At 43.6% G+C, this 19,754-nt stretch overlaps 1 protein-coding gene across 3 annotated transcripts in view; it reads left to right on the forward strand.

Annotated features, from left to right (window-relative positions):
- Window positions 1-19,754, forward strand: part of CFAP54 (cilia and flagella associated protein 54) — a 218,521-nt gene that overhangs the window by 3,169 nt on the left and 195,598 nt on the right. For all 3 annotated transcript variants that reach the window (XM_072146463.1, XM_072146461.1, XM_072146462.1), the window contains exons 2-6: window positions 1,103-1,208; window positions 4,626-4,769; window positions 5,515-5,686; window positions 5,887-5,945; window positions 11,395-11,538. In XM_072146463.1, the coding sequence (XP_072002564.1) occupies window positions 1,103-1,208; window positions 4,626-4,769; window positions 5,515-5,686; window positions 5,887-5,945; window positions 11,395-11,538 (625 nt within the window). The remainder of the gene's footprint in view (window positions 1-1,102; window positions 1,209-4,625; window positions 4,770-5,514; window positions 5,687-5,886; window positions 5,946-11,394; window positions 11,539-19,754) is intronic.

The following is a 19,754-nucleotide window of genomic DNA, read 5'->3' on the forward strand; positions in this document are numbered from 1 at the left end:
ATCTACTTTCTGTATCAATTCCTCACAGTATTCTAGATCTCTGGTTGTTGTCACTTAACAGGAAGCTTTCCCTGGTCATGTGATGTTACACGGGTTGATAGTATCACAAAGAGTAATCAGAGGTGTGTGTTATAATGAACTTGTGTGATGTCACATGACCAGGGACACATTTTTGGAAATAAACAATGAAGCTTCCTGTTTCAGGAAGGGTACTTCTTCTTACGCACCACTTTTTACATCGGCGTGTCAGAAGAAGGATGCAGGAGATTGAGTCCTGCAAGTGCCGTTGCCCGGACCCGGCACTAACACCAGTCAAGCATAAATTAAACATCTAGAAACCCCCCTCATTCACAAAATATCTAGCAGCCTCCCCCATTCATGAAATATCCAGCAGCCTCCCTCCATTTATGAAATTCCCATCAGCCTCCCACTTAATAGTAATATATCCTGCAGCCCCCCCTCATTCATGTAATGTCCAGCAGCCTACCACCACTCATGAAATGTCCAGCAGCACCCATTATTAACAAAATGTCCAGCTGCCCTTCCCTTATTAATGAAATGTCCAGCAGCAGCCTCCCCTCATTCATGAAACGTCCAGCAGACTCCCCTCATTCATGAAATGTCCAGCAGACTCCCCTCATTCATGAAATGTCCAGCAGCCGTCCCCTTAATAATTAAATATCCAGCAGCCTCCCCCCATTCATGAAATGTCCAGCAGCCTCCACTTATTAATAAAATATATCCAGAAGCCTCTCGCTATTCATGAAATGTCCAGCAGCCTCCCCTGATTCACGAAATGTCCAGCTGCATCGGCATTATTAACAAAATGTCCAGCTGCCTCGCCCTTATTAATGAAATGTCTCAAAGCCTCCCCCATTCATGAAATATCCAGCAGCCTCCTCTTATTGATGAAATTACCAGCATCCTCTATTCTTGTTATTAAGTCCCTCTCCTTCATGTAGATTACTCCTGATATAAGTTGTCTGTATAGCATGCGCTGTGTAATTTCCATGTAGTTTATTTGTCAGATTAAATAAGCCTTCCTCCTAGCTCTGTACTGGAATATTTTCTGTCGATTCACATATTTCTGTTGTTTCTTTAGATCTGGTACTTTGTTTCATATATGGGTCAAGTATAAACCCCGACTGCCAGCATGGTATTACCAAGAAAAGCTTCTTAAAGTTGGCGATGGCCTTGTTCAGATGAGAGTAAGTCAAGGTTATGTACAGAACAGAACTATTTAGTAGCATTTTGTCTCAGCTGTTTTGCTGTGAATGTTTTCACTGATATATCATAACATAAAAAACTCATGCATCTTTCAGTCTAACAGGCTGTGATCACAGCATGAATCATCCTGCAATGTGCTATCCTTGACATATTGTGGAATCATGTCGGTGATTCACTCCATTCATACTGTTGGGAGATAGCACATTCCTTGGTGATGACAAGGAAGTAAGACTTTTATGGGCAAAGTGAAATGTGGAGTGGAAGTGATGGGTTTCTGTTACATTTAATGTCTCTCCTCCATAGCTTTATTGCAAATTGCATAATGGGTGCTCTTTATTTCATCTACATTATAATAATAAGTATTAATTTGTTCTTAAGTTGAATTTGTATGTAAATTGGAACTGTATATTTTATCATTGTAATCCCAGCCAGAACTTTTTTGGTCTCTGTGACAATTGGATTTTAAAAATGTTGTGTTGTCATAAGAATCAGGATTAATAATAAACCTTCATTACAGACACCTGTGATAACTGTTATAGCTGATTATTGTAGCCTAGGACTAAAGTACAATAAATTACCAATATCCAGAGGTCCGTTTGTAACTAGGGGTTGTATGTAAGCCGAGTGTTCTTAAGTAGGGGACCGCCTGTAGTGGCAAAATGCAAAATTAACCCACAAAGTCCATGTATAAAGGACATAGGCAGATGGTATTGTAGATTTTGGGGGGTTGCCCATGAAAGAAAGTTCTCAAATTATAACCCCCTAATAATGTTTATACAATAAATAGTTATAAATAGCAGTATATTGTTAGAGATTGTTGATTAGAAACTTGTCAGCATAGCTTAGTACCTATATCTCTTATCATTTATTATTTCTTATTTGAATAGTGGAAGACACCTGGTGCCCTTTGCATATTTTTAATCTTTTTTCCTTGCTTTTCACTATATACCTCCCTTCATTTTTCTCTAATGAATAGTGGCAGTTCTAGAAATCTCACGATTTAAATCTGGATGTTTGCTTCAGATTTGCTTTGTTTTTATACAGAAATAAAGTTATTTATCTAATAGCACTCTCCAGCCATCTGTTGGTGTATATTGATAGGTGCAGTCTAGGGATTAACATGGTATAGAGCAGTGATGGCGAACCTTTTGGAGACAGAGTACCCAAACTACAACCAAAATCCATTTATTTTCCCGTGAAGTGCCAACATGGCATTTTAAGCAGTAACTTATTGCTACCTGTCTTTCTACATCTTTCAATCATATCGGCCCCAGGAGGCAACCAATATAGTTGAAAGAAGGAGAGCAAATTCAGACTCTTGTTGTAGCTTCTCTCCAGGGTCTTTCTGTAGAGGAAAAATGGTTGGTCCAGCAGGAGGACCTCCAGAGATATTGCAGTTCTGTCACCACTTGTCACTTTTCCCACAGTTCCTAACAGCCAATGAAGTGTTGCTTTAAAATAGTGCTGAGAGCGGCATCTCTTAAGTTGCCTGGGACTTGGTGGATTTGGTCCTATTTAGTGAGCTCTGTCCTGGGGTGATGGTCTGAGTGCTCACAGAAATGGCTCCGAGTGCCACCTCTGGCACCCGTGCCATAGGTTCGCCACCACTGGTATAGAGTGTTTCCTTAATGTGTCTAGGAGAGGACATTTGTTTGGTTGAAATAAGCTTATAATGTGTCCTGGAATTCGAAAGCATCCCTACTCTTGGTTTGCCCCATTAGGGGGTTCTCAGTCTGATGTTCTATAGAGTAGCTTTACACAATCCACATGTTGAATTAATGGGTTTTTCATGTGAATATTTGAGTTCAGTAATAAACTTTATTAAAATCCGGATGAAAACTGAAGCAGGCGATTGATATGCATTGTGCAAACCTATCCTAAAGATTAATTCCAGCTATTTTAAAGGATACCTTGTGTGGAAATATAATGCCCCTTAGATTACAGGTTAACATTTGAGGCAACTTTAAAGGACTTCTACCATCAGAAAACCTGATGGTAGATGTTCATACTCACTTCCCTGCTCCCATCTCCAATAACATTCTTTTTTCATCATTGACTGCATGGATATAAAGCTTTATAACCTATGCAAATAATGTATTTAAATAACCTATGCAAATAACTTGAGCACCTCATGGCTCCACCGATAAATATTTTATGCACCCGGACCGATTGGCATGCCCACACAATGCTGAGAGAGACCGTGACATCATATGCCCAATTATAGCATTGTCTACATTCTGCTATGATCATGCATAGCGCGAGAATAGCATAGAGAGAGCTGGTGACGTCACAGCGGAGCCATGAGCTGCTCAGGTTATCTGCATAGGTTATTTACATAGGTTATTTGCATAGGTTATAAATCTTCATATATATGCAGTCCTGCACTTCTAAATGATGAATAAAGAACGTTATTGGTTATTGAACAGGAGAGCTGAGTATAAACATCTACCATTAGGTTATCTATTCCTGAGGTTTAAGGGACAGGTGTCTTGCAAGGTGTATTAGCCAAATATTGCCAGTATTGTAAATTGTGTGCATTGTACCAACAATGAACATTCCATCGCGTACAGTTTACAGATAACATACCATACTACAAGTAAATAGGTTACAAAACTGAATTATAAGACTTAATACGATGAAAGCTGAAGGGTGTTATCTGGCAAAGTGTATAATTACCTGTCAACTTTGGGCCAACATTTTGTGTCGCCAGTAGATATTGAAGGAGGACACAAAGTAAAATTCTGTTCAGTTATATTGAACTCATCTTCAAATGTTATATTATTCTTTTGCTAGTTTGTGCATATCTCCTTTGATCTACAGGTTAGGCTTGGTTCACACCACGTAATAGCCAAACCTTGTAAGGACACGCCAGGAGGATTCCGACCTGTCCTCACAAGGTATGGCACAGACGTATGTCTATATTGTGGGAAATGTCGCCTGGGGACACCCCCCTACCCCTGAATGCGTAGGGGAGGAGTTTATATCGGCAGTAGCCAACGATTGGCTGCTGCTGATGAACGAGGTGTTCCTCGCATGCACTCGGGGAGGCTGTGAGATGGGATGCCATACGCTGCATTCACACTCCATTGTCGTCCATTGCTGCCGCTGAGCGCATACGTCACTCAGGCGGAGGCTGCAGGGCGGAAAGGTCTAGCTTTCTACCTCTTTTCATTCTGCATTTTGTCACGGACAGAACATTTAGTGGCCAGATGGAGGGAACTACTATACTTCCGTCTGCCAATATTTGTCAATGTATACGTCATTTGCTTTCCCGAAATATATACGCTTAGTGTATACAAAGAACGTGATGTGAACCCAGTCTTAAAGTCATGCAACATATTCTTCATAGAGTGAAATATAGGGTTATTGAGTAACCTTCTCTAACAACTCATTTGCAGGAATACAAGCTGGCGCTCTTCCAGTGCTATGGGAGGTACCTGGAACTGTTTTGTTCACTGGATATTGATGATATTTCAAATGTGGAACAATTCCAATCTACATTTTTTCCAAATGGAACAGATGATGAAAAAGCTGGCCGGATGGTATGTTCATTTTCACGGTGGTCAAACAGTTTTGTCTTAATTGTGTCTAGGTATTCGGAAATATACATATTCATTGAAACTTTTTCACCCTTGTAATTTCTCCTCCTCATTCTTCCTCTGTGAAAAAGTAAAGACTCCTCCAATGCATTTTTTAGGGTTTTTATAAAAAAGAGAAACTTAAACAGCCAATACACATTGGATGGGAATTATCACAACTTGTACACTAGAGTACTGATGTTTTTCGATTGCGACTGTCATGGCTTGTATTTCTCCATGTGGGCGTTGCAAGGCTGTGAAATGGACCTGCACCACATCCAGACAGGCTGTAGTGCTATTATATGTCAGGCAGGACCGGCCGTAGAACTGTGTACTGTGCTCCCAACTAAACGGATATATTAAGAGGCTGCAACCTCTTGATATATTCAGCACAGCCTGAGGGACGGGTACAAGAATAAGAGCTGGTGCACAGAGCACCAGCGCTTAACATACCTGCCCCTGTTTGCCCCAATGGATGTATATCAATAATATTACTGCAAAGGACTACCCATCTAGTATACATTGGGGATAAATACTGCCCATTTTACATATAAAACATTACATTCTGGAGTGAATGGAACCTTATAAGATTGGATTGTTTTGGGTTCAGGTGAAAACGACAAGAATTTCTGGAACAAAAGAAAATACATTTTGCAAAATGAAGAAAATGTTCTGTGAATAATTCACATAATCTTTACCTGCATTTCAGTTCCATGCCCTGCAAGGAAGATGTATTTGCATGTACCAGTTGGTGAAGACCAGTGATGCCAGTCTCCAGAATCCAGAATCGGTGAAGAAATGCCTAAAAATATTGGCTTTTCTTCAACTCATCATGCAAGTTGTCCTCCCGCAAGAACATCTCTGCTGGTTAATTTATAATGGTAATGGCAATATAAAACAATGTGAATAAATTAATGGCTCAGTTGTCATGGCAGTCCTGAACACTGAGGCTGCATTCCCATGTTGCGTTTGTTAACACATTGTAAACACAATGTAAGCACAATGTGTGAACGCAGCTTGAAAGACCCACAGTTGACCTTTATATAAAATGTGTTCTAATTATTGTTGTTTTTTCTTTTAGGAAGCCTTCACATATACACCATATGCAGACATTTAATGGCATTGGGACGTTCATCACAGGTAAGATGTGTGTAAAGTATATATTTATTATAGAACTGAAAATTTTGTATCTATGGTTCATTTAGCAGCTTGTATAGGGGTTATAGCTAAAACATTATTGCTTTTCAGACTACTGAGAGGTAAATAGATAAGCTATGACATCATATGTTGTCAGTAATGATGGTGTTTTTTATAGACGTGTTTTCTTCTGCTGTAATCCTGTCTGTTGTATCTGGGATGTAAATCAGATGTCTGACGAAAAAAAAAGGAGCATGAGCCTTTATGTATAAGTGGCAGTCAATTATAATGCCAAAGTGAGAATTGCATGATGATTACCAGCCAATTTTTTTAAAGGGATTTTCTGTAGAAACATTGGGGCACATTTACTAAGGGTCGCACACGCACTTTTGTCGGACTGTGCACTTTTTTCAGGGCTAAAACTTTCACAGGTATTTAATAACTGTGTGCGCTGGGATTGTGGCGCACGTCATCATTCTTGTGCCATTAAGCATAAGTACTTATAGGATAGGATCACCCATGTTATAGATATACCATGTTATATGGGATTTATTATGATGGAGGAGATTTGAAAACAGTAATGACTGCAGAACCCCTTCATCTGCCTAAAGACAGCAGAACACGGGACATCAAAGAAAGTCCTAAGTCCTGCTGCCAGTGCACACGACTGTAGTGATTGTGGCCGTGAATTATAATATAGGTGGTTTGGGCGGCAGCCTGGGGCCAAAGCTTTCTAGTGGGCCGATGGCTACTCAAACCACTCACCAAATGTTATACTCAGAAGGACCTTCACCCATGAAATCCTTGTACATCCTGCTCTCAATGCACATGTACACAACAGCCATTTCCAGACCTTTGAAGGTCCTCCAAAGGTCCTGAAACCACAGATAGAAAGCAGACAGAAGGGACACATCCACCATTCTCCAAGAAGCTTGATTCTAGTACCATATGTAGGAAGTGAATTTCAGGCTTGTAGAGGCTATAGTATTCCTACAGCCCAGGGTCCATGGCAGTCTTAATCCACCCCTGACCAGCTCCTATCCTGTGCTTCCTATCGGCAGAGATGTAAATTTGGAGGACTTTGTAATGTAAACTTTAGTTGGGATCTTGGACAATATATATTTGTGGGCTTGTTCAGGATTCAACTCACTATGCCAGTGCTCTTACGCTGGTATTCGATGTGGGCAGCTGTGCTGGCATACAATTGTATAGGATTCCACCGCAGACTTCGCTGCCCCCCCCAATAACTGGCGGTGCAATAACTGGCGGTGAGTCAGTAATTGCAGTTACTTCAGGGCTTGTATGCCATAAAACTGGCGCACAAGCCTTGATAAATGTCCCCAAATATTCCAGGAAGTAATGAGAACTTTGCTTGAGGCTCCAGGAAGTTAAAAAGGAAATTCATACAAAGAACAGTTTTATTTCCATTAGCAGTACCAGATACTAGGAAACCATGCTGTACAGCACAGTGATAAAAATTACAATATACTATATATTTATAGATCTGAGATCTTAGCTTATTCAATAATTCATGGAACTCAGTGGGTGATTTTTTTACTATGCAAAATTACAAGCTTATATCATATCTGCAGAGCTTTATAGGAATCCAGCATTGTATACTAACATATATGTTGGGGGACATTAATCATAGTCTGTTAGACTGTTTTGAGCGTCTTTTAGCGCAAAAATCTGGCGCATCTCGTTAATTAGGCGCACGGCAAAGTTCGGCACTTAGTGGTTTTGAGTCCCTGCGCCTTATCTGACATAGTGGGGGTCATTTACTAAGGGCCCGAATCGCGTTTTCCCGATGTGTTACCCGAATATTTCCGATTTGCGCCGATTGTACCTGAATTGCCCCGGGATTGTGGCGCACGCGATCGGATTGTGGCGCATCGGCGCCGGCATGCGCGCGACGGAAATCTGGGGGCGTGGCCGAACGAAGACCCGACGTATTCGGAAAAACCGCCGCATTTAAAAACCGAAAAAGTGTCGCTTGGGGAGCGCTTACCTTCACCTGGTCCGAGGTGGTGCATTCCGGCGCGTTGAGATGATTTTCAGCGCAGCAGCGCCACCTGGTGGACGGCGGAGGAACTGCCTTCATAAATCCCGGCCGGACCCGAATCCAGAGCAGAGAACGCGCCGCTGGATCGCGAATGGGCCGGGTAAGTAAATCTGCCCCAGTGAGTGCGTCCTATACAGATGTTTGCACAGGATCTATCACTATTTTGTGCCTAAAAAGGCACAAAATAGGCGCAGAAAATGCACCTCCTCTGAGCAGGTGCACTTCCAAAAAGCTTCCCTTTTCATTACTAAAAACATACATTTTAGGTTCCCAAATGAAGAATAACCTCTATGCAACATGGAAAATACTTCGGAGCAGTTTTAAAATGTAAAATTTCTTCAGTAACGACTTCATCACTTTCTATGGGATCATCTCTTTGAGTGATTATTGTCTTATTGTACAGATCTGAGAATATTATCAGACTCCATTTCATGTAAATTACAATAAAAAAGGCAAAGACTCATTTCAGCAAGAATTTTAGCAAGATTAGTCCCTGCAGTTACATCACAATAATAGTTTTTTTGTGCAGAGATGAAGCCCTGAACGTTCTGTCATCTTTTCTAAGTCTCCTTTCATTATTGCTCACAAATGAGATCTAACAATTTGCGCTAATTTAGGCGCAAATGAATGGGACATGCGACAATTCCAAAGTGCATTTACTAAGGCAGAACTAGATCCATCATAGATCAGGAGCCAAAAAGAAGAGCAAACCAGGCGCAAAAACAGGCGAACCAGAGACCCACTATGATTAATGTCCCCCGTTGATCTGGCTCAGGTTTGGTAAATACATTTCCTATAATTACTTTTCAGTGTAGCAGGGTCTTGATGAAGGGGATGTGACTTATATATATATATATATACCAGCTGTCGATCACGGCCCTGGCCGTGATAGGAAATAACTCTGTCAGTGACTGTCTCTGACCACGTCTGTCAGTGACCGTCTCTGACTATCTCTTTCAGCGACTGTCACTGGCCGTCTCTGTTCGTCTCTTTTAGTGACTGTCTCTGACCCTCTCTTTCAGTGACCATCTTTGTATCTGACTGTGACATTTTGTCTTTGGGGAGATTTATTAGAAATGTCATAGAGCAGAACTGTTCTAGTTGCCCATGGCAACCAATCAGAGCTAAAGTTTCATTTTTGCACAGCTGTATGTAAAATTACGGCTGATCGCTGATTGGTTTCTATGGGCAACTGGAACAGTTTACCTCCCCCTATTTCTGTCTATCCAACTTACCTCACACATAAGCATTTTAAACTTATTGCCTATAGTAACCAATCACAGCTCAGAGCTCATATTAATGACCTGTAGCCCCAATAGATTATAATAATAATAAATCTTAAAACTTGTGTGTAAACTGTAAGTGAATGGGATGTGCATGTATGTATAGATTAGTGCATGTAATGTCTGTGTAGTATGTATATAGATTAGCGTATGTGGATATATGTGTGTTATATACTGTTTTAGTATACATCTGTTTCTGCTGCTATCATAGTTACTAAAACCTTTCTAGCAGTGTGGACCCCTCACTTAATAGGCAACAGCACTCACTACCTAGCAGACCTCAATGACTGATAATGGGGTCTGTCTGGGCGCTATTGTAGTGTCTATTGTTTTGATGGCAACAATTGTGCCACACTGAGCACATGTTGTTACATTACTTGTATGTACAGGAGTTATATACTCACTAATATATCATATGTAATGGCAATCTTGGTATACCCCCTTACCCCAGTGTTTTGTATTTTTTGCTAAGACAAAAAGGCAATAAAATAACAGGCTGTAAGGGGCCTGTCATGGTGGTCACGGGTGCTCCCGCTACCCATATCGGGGGTCTTGGGCACACCCGTGCCTCTCTGTCTTTGCAGGCGCGGCGCTCGCGCTGCTCACCTCTCCCCGCACCTGATTCCCGTCCGTATGAGCGTGTCCCTATCTCCTAGGGCAGTGTTGGCGAACCTTTTAGGGAACCGAGTGCCCAAACTACAACCAAACCCACTTATTTAAATGCAAAATGCCAACATGGCAATTTAAGAAGGGACATGTTGCTACCTGTTTTGCAACGGCTTTTAATTGTATTGGCAACCTGAGGACACCAATACAATTAAGAGAAAGAGGAGAAATTCTGACTATCATTGTAGCAGGAGCAGGAGCTCCAATAATAACGCAGCCTTGTCTACACCTCCTTGCTCCTCCTGTAGTCCCAGGCAGCTAAGGATGTGTAGCTTTAAAATAGCACTGATCACAGTACATCCGGTGTGGCCAAGGACTGCAGGAGGTAGTTTTGAGTCCTGTATGGAAACTCTGTTCTGAGGTGATGGCCTGGGTGCCCAGAAGGTGTGCTCCGGGTGCCACCTCTAGCACCAGTGCCATAGGTTTGCCACCACTGTCCTAGAGTGTGCGCGGCGGCTTCAGGAAATTTAAAGGGCCAGCGCACCGTTAATTGGCGCTGGCCATTTCCCAGGAGGCTATTTAGATCTGCCTCTCCCATGACACCCTGCCAGATCTTTTAGCCTTTGCCATAGAGAAAGCTCCCCTGCGTTATCCCTGAGTATTCCTGCGTTCCTGGTTGTTCCTGTTCCTACGTTCCTGTGTGTTCCTGCTCCTGAGTTCCCGTGTTCCTGTGTTCCTGTTCTTGTGCTCCAGTGTGTTTCTGCGTTCCTGTTCCCGTGTCCCTACGTTCCTGCCTCTGTGTTCCTGTGTGTTCCAGTCCGTTCCTGTGTTCCCATTCCCTCCTGCCTGGACCTCCTGTTGCTGACTCCGGATTGGACTTGACCTTGCATCTCTGCCGCCTGCCCTGACCCTGTGCCTGAACCTTACCACAAGTTTTTCTCCTGCAAAGGTACCTCGACTTCGGCTGCCTCCGCGGGCTAGTTGCAGCTGTGGAACGACCTGGTGGTATCCTGCCGCAGTAAGACCATCCCACTTTGCGGCGGGCTCTGGTGAAGACCAGGTGCCACTTAGATTCCGGTCCCACGTGTCGGCTAGTGCCACCTCCCGCGGTGGTCCAGAGGATACACGCATCCTGAATCCTGACAGGGCCCAAACTTTTCATACAGCCCTCTTCATTTTAAGCGCAAGTGATTTAATATGGAGCACTGAGATTTTTCATGGACTGTACTGTATAACTTGTCTCATGAGGACCTCTAGTGGATACAATAGGGTATGAGACATGATGCTAATAAACAGTAGTCTGTTTGCTTTGCTCAGCTTTATCAGCATTTATGAAATAATAAATTTCACGGTTTGACATTAATGTTGTAATTGCTGAACTTATTACTTTAGTGTTTGTCAGCCAATGCCTTATCAACATGTCAGGTATAAAACACTTCATTCTCTATAAATGTCATGTTATCAGATAAAAAATAATTTCTTACATCCATCTTTGTTTCAGGCTCTTGAGTTCCTGCTTTGGGCAAGTGTATGCATGGAGTCTTCTGTTCCCCTCTTATCTGTCACTTACCTTACCTGGAGAGCCACATTGTATACTGCTGTGTGCCAGTGCTACTTTGACTGCCAGGCTGGCGTTCATGGAGAGGTAAACTAGAAGATGACATAATTCTTTTTTTTTTTTTACCAAAGCAATTTTTACAATTTTGACATTTAAACATTAAAGTAAATCCAACAAACCACATATTTTCTGAAAGCAGACACTTGCCCCATTTTCAAAATTGCATTAAAGAGTTTATAGACATAGGCACCTTCATGCCATTTTGATTTGAACTGAAACATTTTACAAAAAGATACTTAAAAGTTGACTTTGATGGCAAAAAAATGTGCTCCAAACAGAAAATATTTACCTTTACATCTACTAAATGTAATAGATGGACATGTGTAGAGTTCACAAATGTCCCATATTGATATGTTCACATAAATAAATCCGCATAATATCACTAAAACTGTAATAACTAGATATCTGCTTTTCAGCTACAAATTGTAAGACAGTCACAACCTGCAAAATATAGCAGTAAAACAGAATAAAAAGTAAAGATGCCTAAATAAAACCTATATAATTTTGAAAGCAGACAACCAAGCGATGCATTTGACAATAAACATTCAAAATTTCCTCTAAAATATGTACAAATCCAGAATACTTATAAAATGAAAATATACTTTCCTAAAACGGAAAGATGTGAGGAGATCATACATACCCCACATGTGTATATTCACCAAAATATACAGTAAAGGGAATATTAAATCCACAGGGGACACCAAACAATTTTTGCAGAAAATTGCACTGAGCTTTACACAGATGTATTATTGTATGCTCCCTTACACAATGGTAACCCAAATAATAACTATACATCATTAAACCAAGCTAATGAGATAATAAAAGTCACTTTTAGATGTGCGCCAATGTATTAGCCACACAATAACAGAACCCTCCGCGGGTCATAAGAATGAGAGTGAGAACGTCATAACATAGGTGTAAGTAATGGAGGATGGTGAGAAATAAAACCTTTATTCCAGAATATGTGTGTGTTTTTGTTGTTACATATAGATTTATGGACATGTTCTGGGTTGCGGGGTTAATGTATAATAGCGATATTAGGAAAAGAGGATCGAATGTTCATTGTATCAGTCAAGTTTCGGCAAAAAAAACTATCACGAAATAAAAGGCAATAAGAGAGAAAGTGTGTTCTTAGATAGTTCTGCATAGAGAAGGGTTAAAAACATGAATATTAGGTGATATTATCCCTTCTCAAAATGCAGTAACATATAAAGTGAATATTTCCATTATCTGTGAGGTGCAGCAGCTCCGGAGTGCAGCAAATTCTCCCTGTAGACTGATGGCTAAGAATCAGGATGGGGGCTACACTTCAGGGGGCTATACCTCTGGCTCTGTGACACATAGAACCTCACTTCTTTTTTCCTATGAAAGAAGAGTCTCCTCTTTTATATGAATCTAAATTGTGTTTCTAAGTGTCAGGAAAACGGAGATATTACCCATAGTGCCGGCCCTGACCCCCCCAAAGACAAGTTAAATGCAGCGGTCGCGCTGACCGCGGAATTTAACGGGTTAAACACCCGCGATCGGAGCCCACTTCGTCCGCAGGTGTTACCGGGGATGTCAAGGGTAGGTTACAATTTTCTTTTGCTTTTAAAAACAAATGTATTTTTTCCTTGCAAAATCAATTAAAAGAGCAATAATTGATCTATATTTGAGTTCATTAAATAACAGATATTTTTTACAGTGTCCAAGCTTTGAAAGTCCAACATGTAATCTCATGTATTCTTAGATTTCTCTATACCTATTGCAAACTAACTTAAAGATAATAGGTTAGTCCTGGATGAAGTGAAAGATAGGGTTAAAATTCTTCTAGTCTAAGGTGACAGAGGTGCATGACTCTTGCCACTATATATTATTGCACTTCAGACTGAACTTCTCTAGATGAGTAGCATAAGAGGAAAATCATGTGCTTCAGAGAAATGCACATGACATCTTGTGGTCACACACATCAGGATAAACAGCTTTGAAGAGTCTCTGATGTTGTGTTTTTGGCCTCAGTTCAATAGTGGAGATTTCTTATGGGGAATGATGGCTTTATTAATAAAATGAAAGAATTATTGTTAAAGAGGATATGTCAGTTCTCCTGAAGTTTCAGTATTGTATAAAAATCCTGAAGCATATTTTCTTTTAGCTTTGGTAATATCTCTGTTGCCTCTCCTACAATATTATGTTATTGCCAAAAGTATCTGTAGTGACTTTTTAAGAATGCCTTCAAAGGACATCTACTGCATTTTTTAACTATAGTCATTACTCGAAGCATTTGTTCTTCATCTAAATAAAATAAATGGCAAGGAAGGCAAGACCTCGGGAAGGCAAGACCTCGGGAAGGTAGGACCTTGGGAAGGCATGACCTCAGGATGACCACTGGGATACAGGACTGCCACAGGAATACAGGACTGCCACAGGAACACAGGACCGCCACAAGAACACAGGACCGCCACAAGAACACAGGACCGCCACGGGAACACAGGACCGCCACGGGAACACAGGACCGCCATGGGAACACAGGACTGCCACGGGAAAACACAGGACCGCCACAGGAATACAGGAATACCACAGGAACACAGGAATACCACAGGAACACGTGAACGCCACAGGAACACGGGAAACACTGAGGCATCTGGAAACGCACAGGAAACACGAAGGCATCTGGAAATGCACAGGAGGAACACAGGATGCTTTCACTTTGGTGGAATGACTTGAAGATCTGGCAGAGAGTGAAGGGAGGTGCCGGACTATAAGGGCGCATCGGATTAGCCATCACCAATTAGAGGGACGCTGGCCCTTTAAATCATAAAGTATCGCAGCGCGCGCCTTTGAGTGCGGGGATAGTCTTGGATGGGAGCCAGGCCAAGGAAGACCGGGACCAGAGCCGGACCAGGAGCGGGGAGAGGTGAGTCTGGGGATGGAAACTCTGGAGTGGTCTCTGGGAAGACCGGAGACTGGAGCGGCCTCTGGGAAGGCCAGGGACTCTGGAGCAGCCTCTGGGAAGGCAAGAGACTCTGGAGCGGCCTCTGGGAAGGCCGGAGACTCTGGAGCGGCCTCTGGGAAGGTTGGAGACTCTGGAGCGGCCTCTGGGAAGGCTGAAGACTCTGTGAACACCGGGGTCAAGCAGGGCAGGCAAGGAAGCCGGACTTGAGGTTGTTCGAACCTGGACTGGATTTTTGCCAGAAACGTGGTATAGGCCTGGGCTATATCCCACAAAGGAGTAGCCCAGGCCAGTGCCTCTCTGGGGAGCAAAGAGAAAACATACGCCAGTTTAGAGCGTTCTGAGGTGAACTGGGAGGACATCAGTTTAATGTGCAGAGAGCAGTGGGAAACAAAGCTCCTGCAAAAATTGGGGTTGCCATGAAATTTGTTAGGCATAAAAAAATCGGGTCCAGACTCTACTGCCGGAAAACATGGCGGGTCGACTGGAGAAACAGGAGGAGGAGTCGCGGGAGCAGAGGTCGCATTAACGCCTCACCACGCGTCATAGACGCGTGATGAGGCGCAATTACCCCCCAAAATAATTGCCATGGCAATTATTCCCTGTAGCGCGCAGGCTGAGCGGCCCAGCGAGCGCTGCAAGAGAGGGAAATGTTAGTAGTGGGATAGCAGCGCGCGCCGGGCCGCTCAGCGGGGCACGTGACACAGTGTTCTGTGTCAGCAGCGCTCCGGAGAGACCCGGAGTGGGAGCGCAGGCCCCGGGAGACACGTGGACAGCAGGGCTGCGGCTCCTCGGCTGTGGGATCCCGGCAGGACCGGAGACCAGTGCCAGGTGAGTGCGAGGCCCACCTGTGGAGTGCACCGCGCTCACTGCACTCTGTGTAGTGAGTGTGCTCTGTGTGTGTGTGTGGTGAGTGTGCTCTGTGTGTGTGTGTGTAGTGAGCGTGCTCTGTGTGTGTGTGTGTGTGTGGTGAGCGTGCTGCTGTGTGTGTGCGTGTGTGTAGTGAGCGTGCTGCTCTGTGTGTGCGTAGTGAGCGTGCTCTGTGTGTGTGTGTGTAGTGAGCGTGCTGCTGTGTGTGTGTAGTGAGCGTGCTGCTGTGTGTGTGTAGTGAGCGTGCTGCTGTGTGTGTGTAGTGAGCGTGCTGCTGTGTGTGTGTAGTGAGCGTGCTGCTGTGTGTGTGTAGTGAGCGTGCTGCTTTTTGTTTGTGTGTGTGTGTAGTGAGCGTGCTGCTGTGTGTGTGTAGTGAGCGTGCTGCTGTGTGTGTGTAGTGAGCGTGCTGCTGTGTGTGTGTATTGAGCGTGCTGCTGTGTGTGTGTAGTGAGCGTGCTGCTGTGTGTAGTGAGCGTGCTGCTCTGTGTTTGTGTGTGTGTGTAGTGAGCGTGCTGCTCTGTGTTTGTGTGTGTGTGTGGTGAGCGTGCTGCTCTGTGTGTGTGTGTGGTGAGCGTGCTGCTCTGTGTGTGTGTGTGGTGAGCGTGCTGCTCTGTGTGTGTGTGTGTGGTGAGCGTGCTGCTCTGTGTGTGTGGTGAGCGTGCTGCTCTGTGTGTGTGTGTGGTGAGCGTGCTGCTCTGTGTGTGTGTGGTGAGCGTGCTGCTCTGTGTGTGTGGTGAGCGTGCTGCTCTGTGTGTGTGTGGTGAGCGTGCTGCTCTGTGTGTGCGTGTGGTGAGCGTGCTGCTCTGTGTGTGCGTGTGGTGAGCGTGCTGCTCTGTGTAGTGTGTGGTGAGCGTGCTGCTCTGTGTAGTGTGTGTGTCTGGTGAGCGTGCTGCTCTGTGTGTGTGTGGTGAGCGTGCTGCTCTGTGTATGTGTGTGGTGAGCGTGCTGCTCTGTGTATGTGTGTGTGCGTGTTTAGTGAGCACGCACACACACATGTGTGCGTTTCTGGTGAGCGTGCTGCTCTGTTTAGTGAGCACGCACACACATGTGTGCGTGTCTGGTGAGCGTGCTGCTCTGTGTGTGTGTGGTGAGCGTGCTGCTCTGTGTATGTGTGTGGTGAGCGTGCTGCTCTGTGTATGTGTGTGTGCGTGTTTAGTGAGCACGCACACTCTGTGTATGTGTGTGTGCGTGTTTAGTGAGCGTGCTGCTCTGTGTGTGTGTGTGGTGAGCGCGCGGTGAAGATGATTTTCATGTATAAATAGTGTCTGTTAACATTATATACAGCTAGAAGTTTTATATTTTTATTACAAAAAATTTAATACTCCTCCTCGGCTAAAAATACTCCCCAAAAATAGGAGGAGGAGTATTATTACCCTTCTGTAAAAATCTTAGTGCGACCTCTGCGCAGGTGGCAGTGAGTTTGTCTAGAAGTTCTTTTCGGACAGCAATCTCTTGAGACTGCTGGGCGAAAGTGCTGGGAAGGTCAGCCAGTAGCTGGAGTGGGTCCTTGGCACATACCAGGGCTTTAGCAAGATACATGACCTTAGCGGAGTCCATGGCCAGATCTTACTGTCACACACGGGGGTGTGGGAGGGTCTCTTGGCGCTAGAGTCTGTGGACTCCCTGGACCACCGCAGGGGATGATGGTACTAGCCGCAACTCGGTAGCGGAGTCTAAGTGGCCCAGTCTTGTTTCTAAGGGACCATATGATTACATTTATGAGAAATTATCTTCAACCAGGTACATTTTCTTATAATAACATCTAATTGAAGAAATGTACATATATGGCAGATTAATGAAATTGAATGTGAATGCTGAGACGAGAATACCCCTTTAACACAAGATACCACAATTTTCATAAGAGTCCCACTTCAGTGATTTACTACACAGTGCTTGTTGGTGGATGAGGCAGTGTATTGCTATTGGATGAGAACGGTTATGTTTGTCCATCTCTTGGTTAATGCGAGCAATTACTCCTTTCTTAGACCCCACCATGGAGCATCATCAGTTGTCACACTGTCTAGTTTAGCCCAGTCCAGCTTCAAATCGTTCACAGTTTGGCAAACCTTTTCATAGATATCCTCTTCTGTAGTTGTTCCTTTGATGCTTTGCAGTGCAGCAAGTTCTTCTGTGACTTCAAAACAGTCATTCGACCCACAAATAAAAATTAGCAGTTGCGCAGAATCACGGTCATTGCTTTCGTCGAGTGCCAAGGAAAAATAGGAAAGTTTTCTTGCGGAGTTTTGTAAATGCTGATACAAATTGTCTCCCATTTCTTCAATCCTTTGTGTAATTGTAGATCCTGAAAGACTCACTGTACTAAATAAATCAACCTTCTCTGGACACATCTCTTTGGCAACTTGAAAAAAAAGCATTCTTTAACAAATTCTCCCTCCACAAATCGTTCATGCTATTCGCTTGGCAACTTGAAAACTTGCTTGCAGTGAAGAAATGTTTAGTTGCTTCTGCTTGACAAAAGTATTTTGCTGAGTTGCCAATGTATTTTTCAGTTTTAATATTTTATCTTTTCTCACATCTCCAACAAAACAATCTTTATGTTGAGTTTGATTGTGTCGACGCAAATTGTATTCTTTGAACACAGACACTATATCCTGGCATATCAAACACACAGCTATTTCCTCGTGCTGTATGAAAAAGTAATCGCAAGTTCACTACTCTTTGAATATCCTACACTCCGAGTCAATTTTTCTCTTTCTTGACATCATTGCTTCCTAGGGATTCCAAATTACTATTATTAAAATACCAATTTATACAGCGCTAAAAAACCCCAATATAATAATTTTGCCCACATAGAGACATACAGACTGCACTGCCCATCAGTGCAGGCTTACCAGTGCCCATATTGGTGGAATTACACATTTACCTCAGGCTTACCCAGGCACGGCCCCCTGGCTACTGCTGCGCTTGAAAGCACAGCGCTAGCGGTGCATGTGACCACATCCGTAATACACTGGCCCCCCCCCTCATTTAATTATTAAATATACTGCACCCCCTTGTGAACTATTTTATATATTGGCCCAATGAATTAATTGGGTCAATTAATTATTAAATATACTGGGACCCCTCTCCATTATTTATTGAATATGCTGCTCCCCCCATTAATTACTAGACTGCCCCTCATAATTAATTATTTCATATGCCCCTCCCACCACCATTAATTATTTCATATGCTGAAATGAATTATTTTACATATTGGGCCCCCTGGACGCCAAAATTGTTTTACTGCAGTAAAAAAAAAATCCTGTACTTACCTCTGGCAGTGTCCTTTGGTCTTGCCGCTGCTGGACAGAAAGGAGTGCGTGGCCCCGTGATGACGTCATCACCCAGCCGCGCATCCAGGTTCAAAGAGCGATGTACGCCGGGGTTGTCTTCCGGCTACATCGCTCCACCTGCAGTAATAGTGCTCATTATGGCTCATTGAGCACTATACAGTGACGGGGAGGATCTTCCTGTCCGGATGGACGGAGGCCCCTGCCCAACTGCCAAAGGCCGCGGCCCGCCGGGGGCCCCAGCAGGAAGCCTTATCATTGGCGCATGATGCGACGGGGGTCAGATAGAAACAGTCCTTGGGCCTTAGTTTGGTGACCCCGGGACTAGACAGTTTTATGCTGCATTAGGTTTATCAAAGTGTCTAATACTGATTGATAAATCTGGCATAGAAAGCTAAAATTATCTCGACAAATGTGGCACAAGGCATTTAAAATGAATCTGTCAGCAGAAATGGACTTAATAAACCATTGGCAGTATGTTATTAAATAGCTTAACACCTTTCAGATCTTTAACCCCTAGGCGCACCAGGACGTTATAGTACGTCCCCGGGGCTAGATACTTAGCGCACGGGGACGTTCTATAACGTCCTGCTTCTGGCACCGGCTCACGAACGGAGCCGGCACCAGAAGCAGCGGCTGTCAGCTGTCTATCACAGCTGACAGCCTGCGCTAACACCCGCGATTGGAGCCGACTCCGATCGCGGGTGTTAACCCCTTACACGCCGCGGTCAAGCATGACCGCGGCGTGTAAGGGTGTTTGCGCTGTGGATCGGATCCCCAGTGCCGCTTACCGGGGGATCCGATCCACTTCAGGGCAGCTCCGAGGACTGGCATGTGCCCCGGAGCTGCCCGGTCTCCATGGCAGCCAGACCCCTTCCGGGTCTGACTGCAAACTGTCTGAGCATGCGCAAGCAAGCTCAGACAGTTTACACTGCTCTACAATAAAATAGCATTGTAGAGCAGTGTATTGAACTTAAACCAGTGATCAGAGCATCACTGGTTCAAGTTCAAGTATGTTTAAGTAAAAAAAAGTCAAAAACACTAAAGTTAATACATTAGAATAAATAAAAAATACATTAAAATATAAGCCCCTAAAATGTCACTTTCCTATAAAAACACTTAATAAAGTATAAAAAACCACAAAAACACAAAAA

The sequence above is a fragment of the Engystomops pustulosus genome, chromosome 4 (assembly GCF_040894005.1).
Source record: "Engystomops pustulosus chromosome 4, aEngPut4.maternal, whole genome shotgun sequence".
NCBI classification, from domain to species: domain Eukaryota; kingdom Metazoa; phylum Chordata; class Amphibia; order Anura; family Leptodactylidae; genus Engystomops; species Engystomops pustulosus.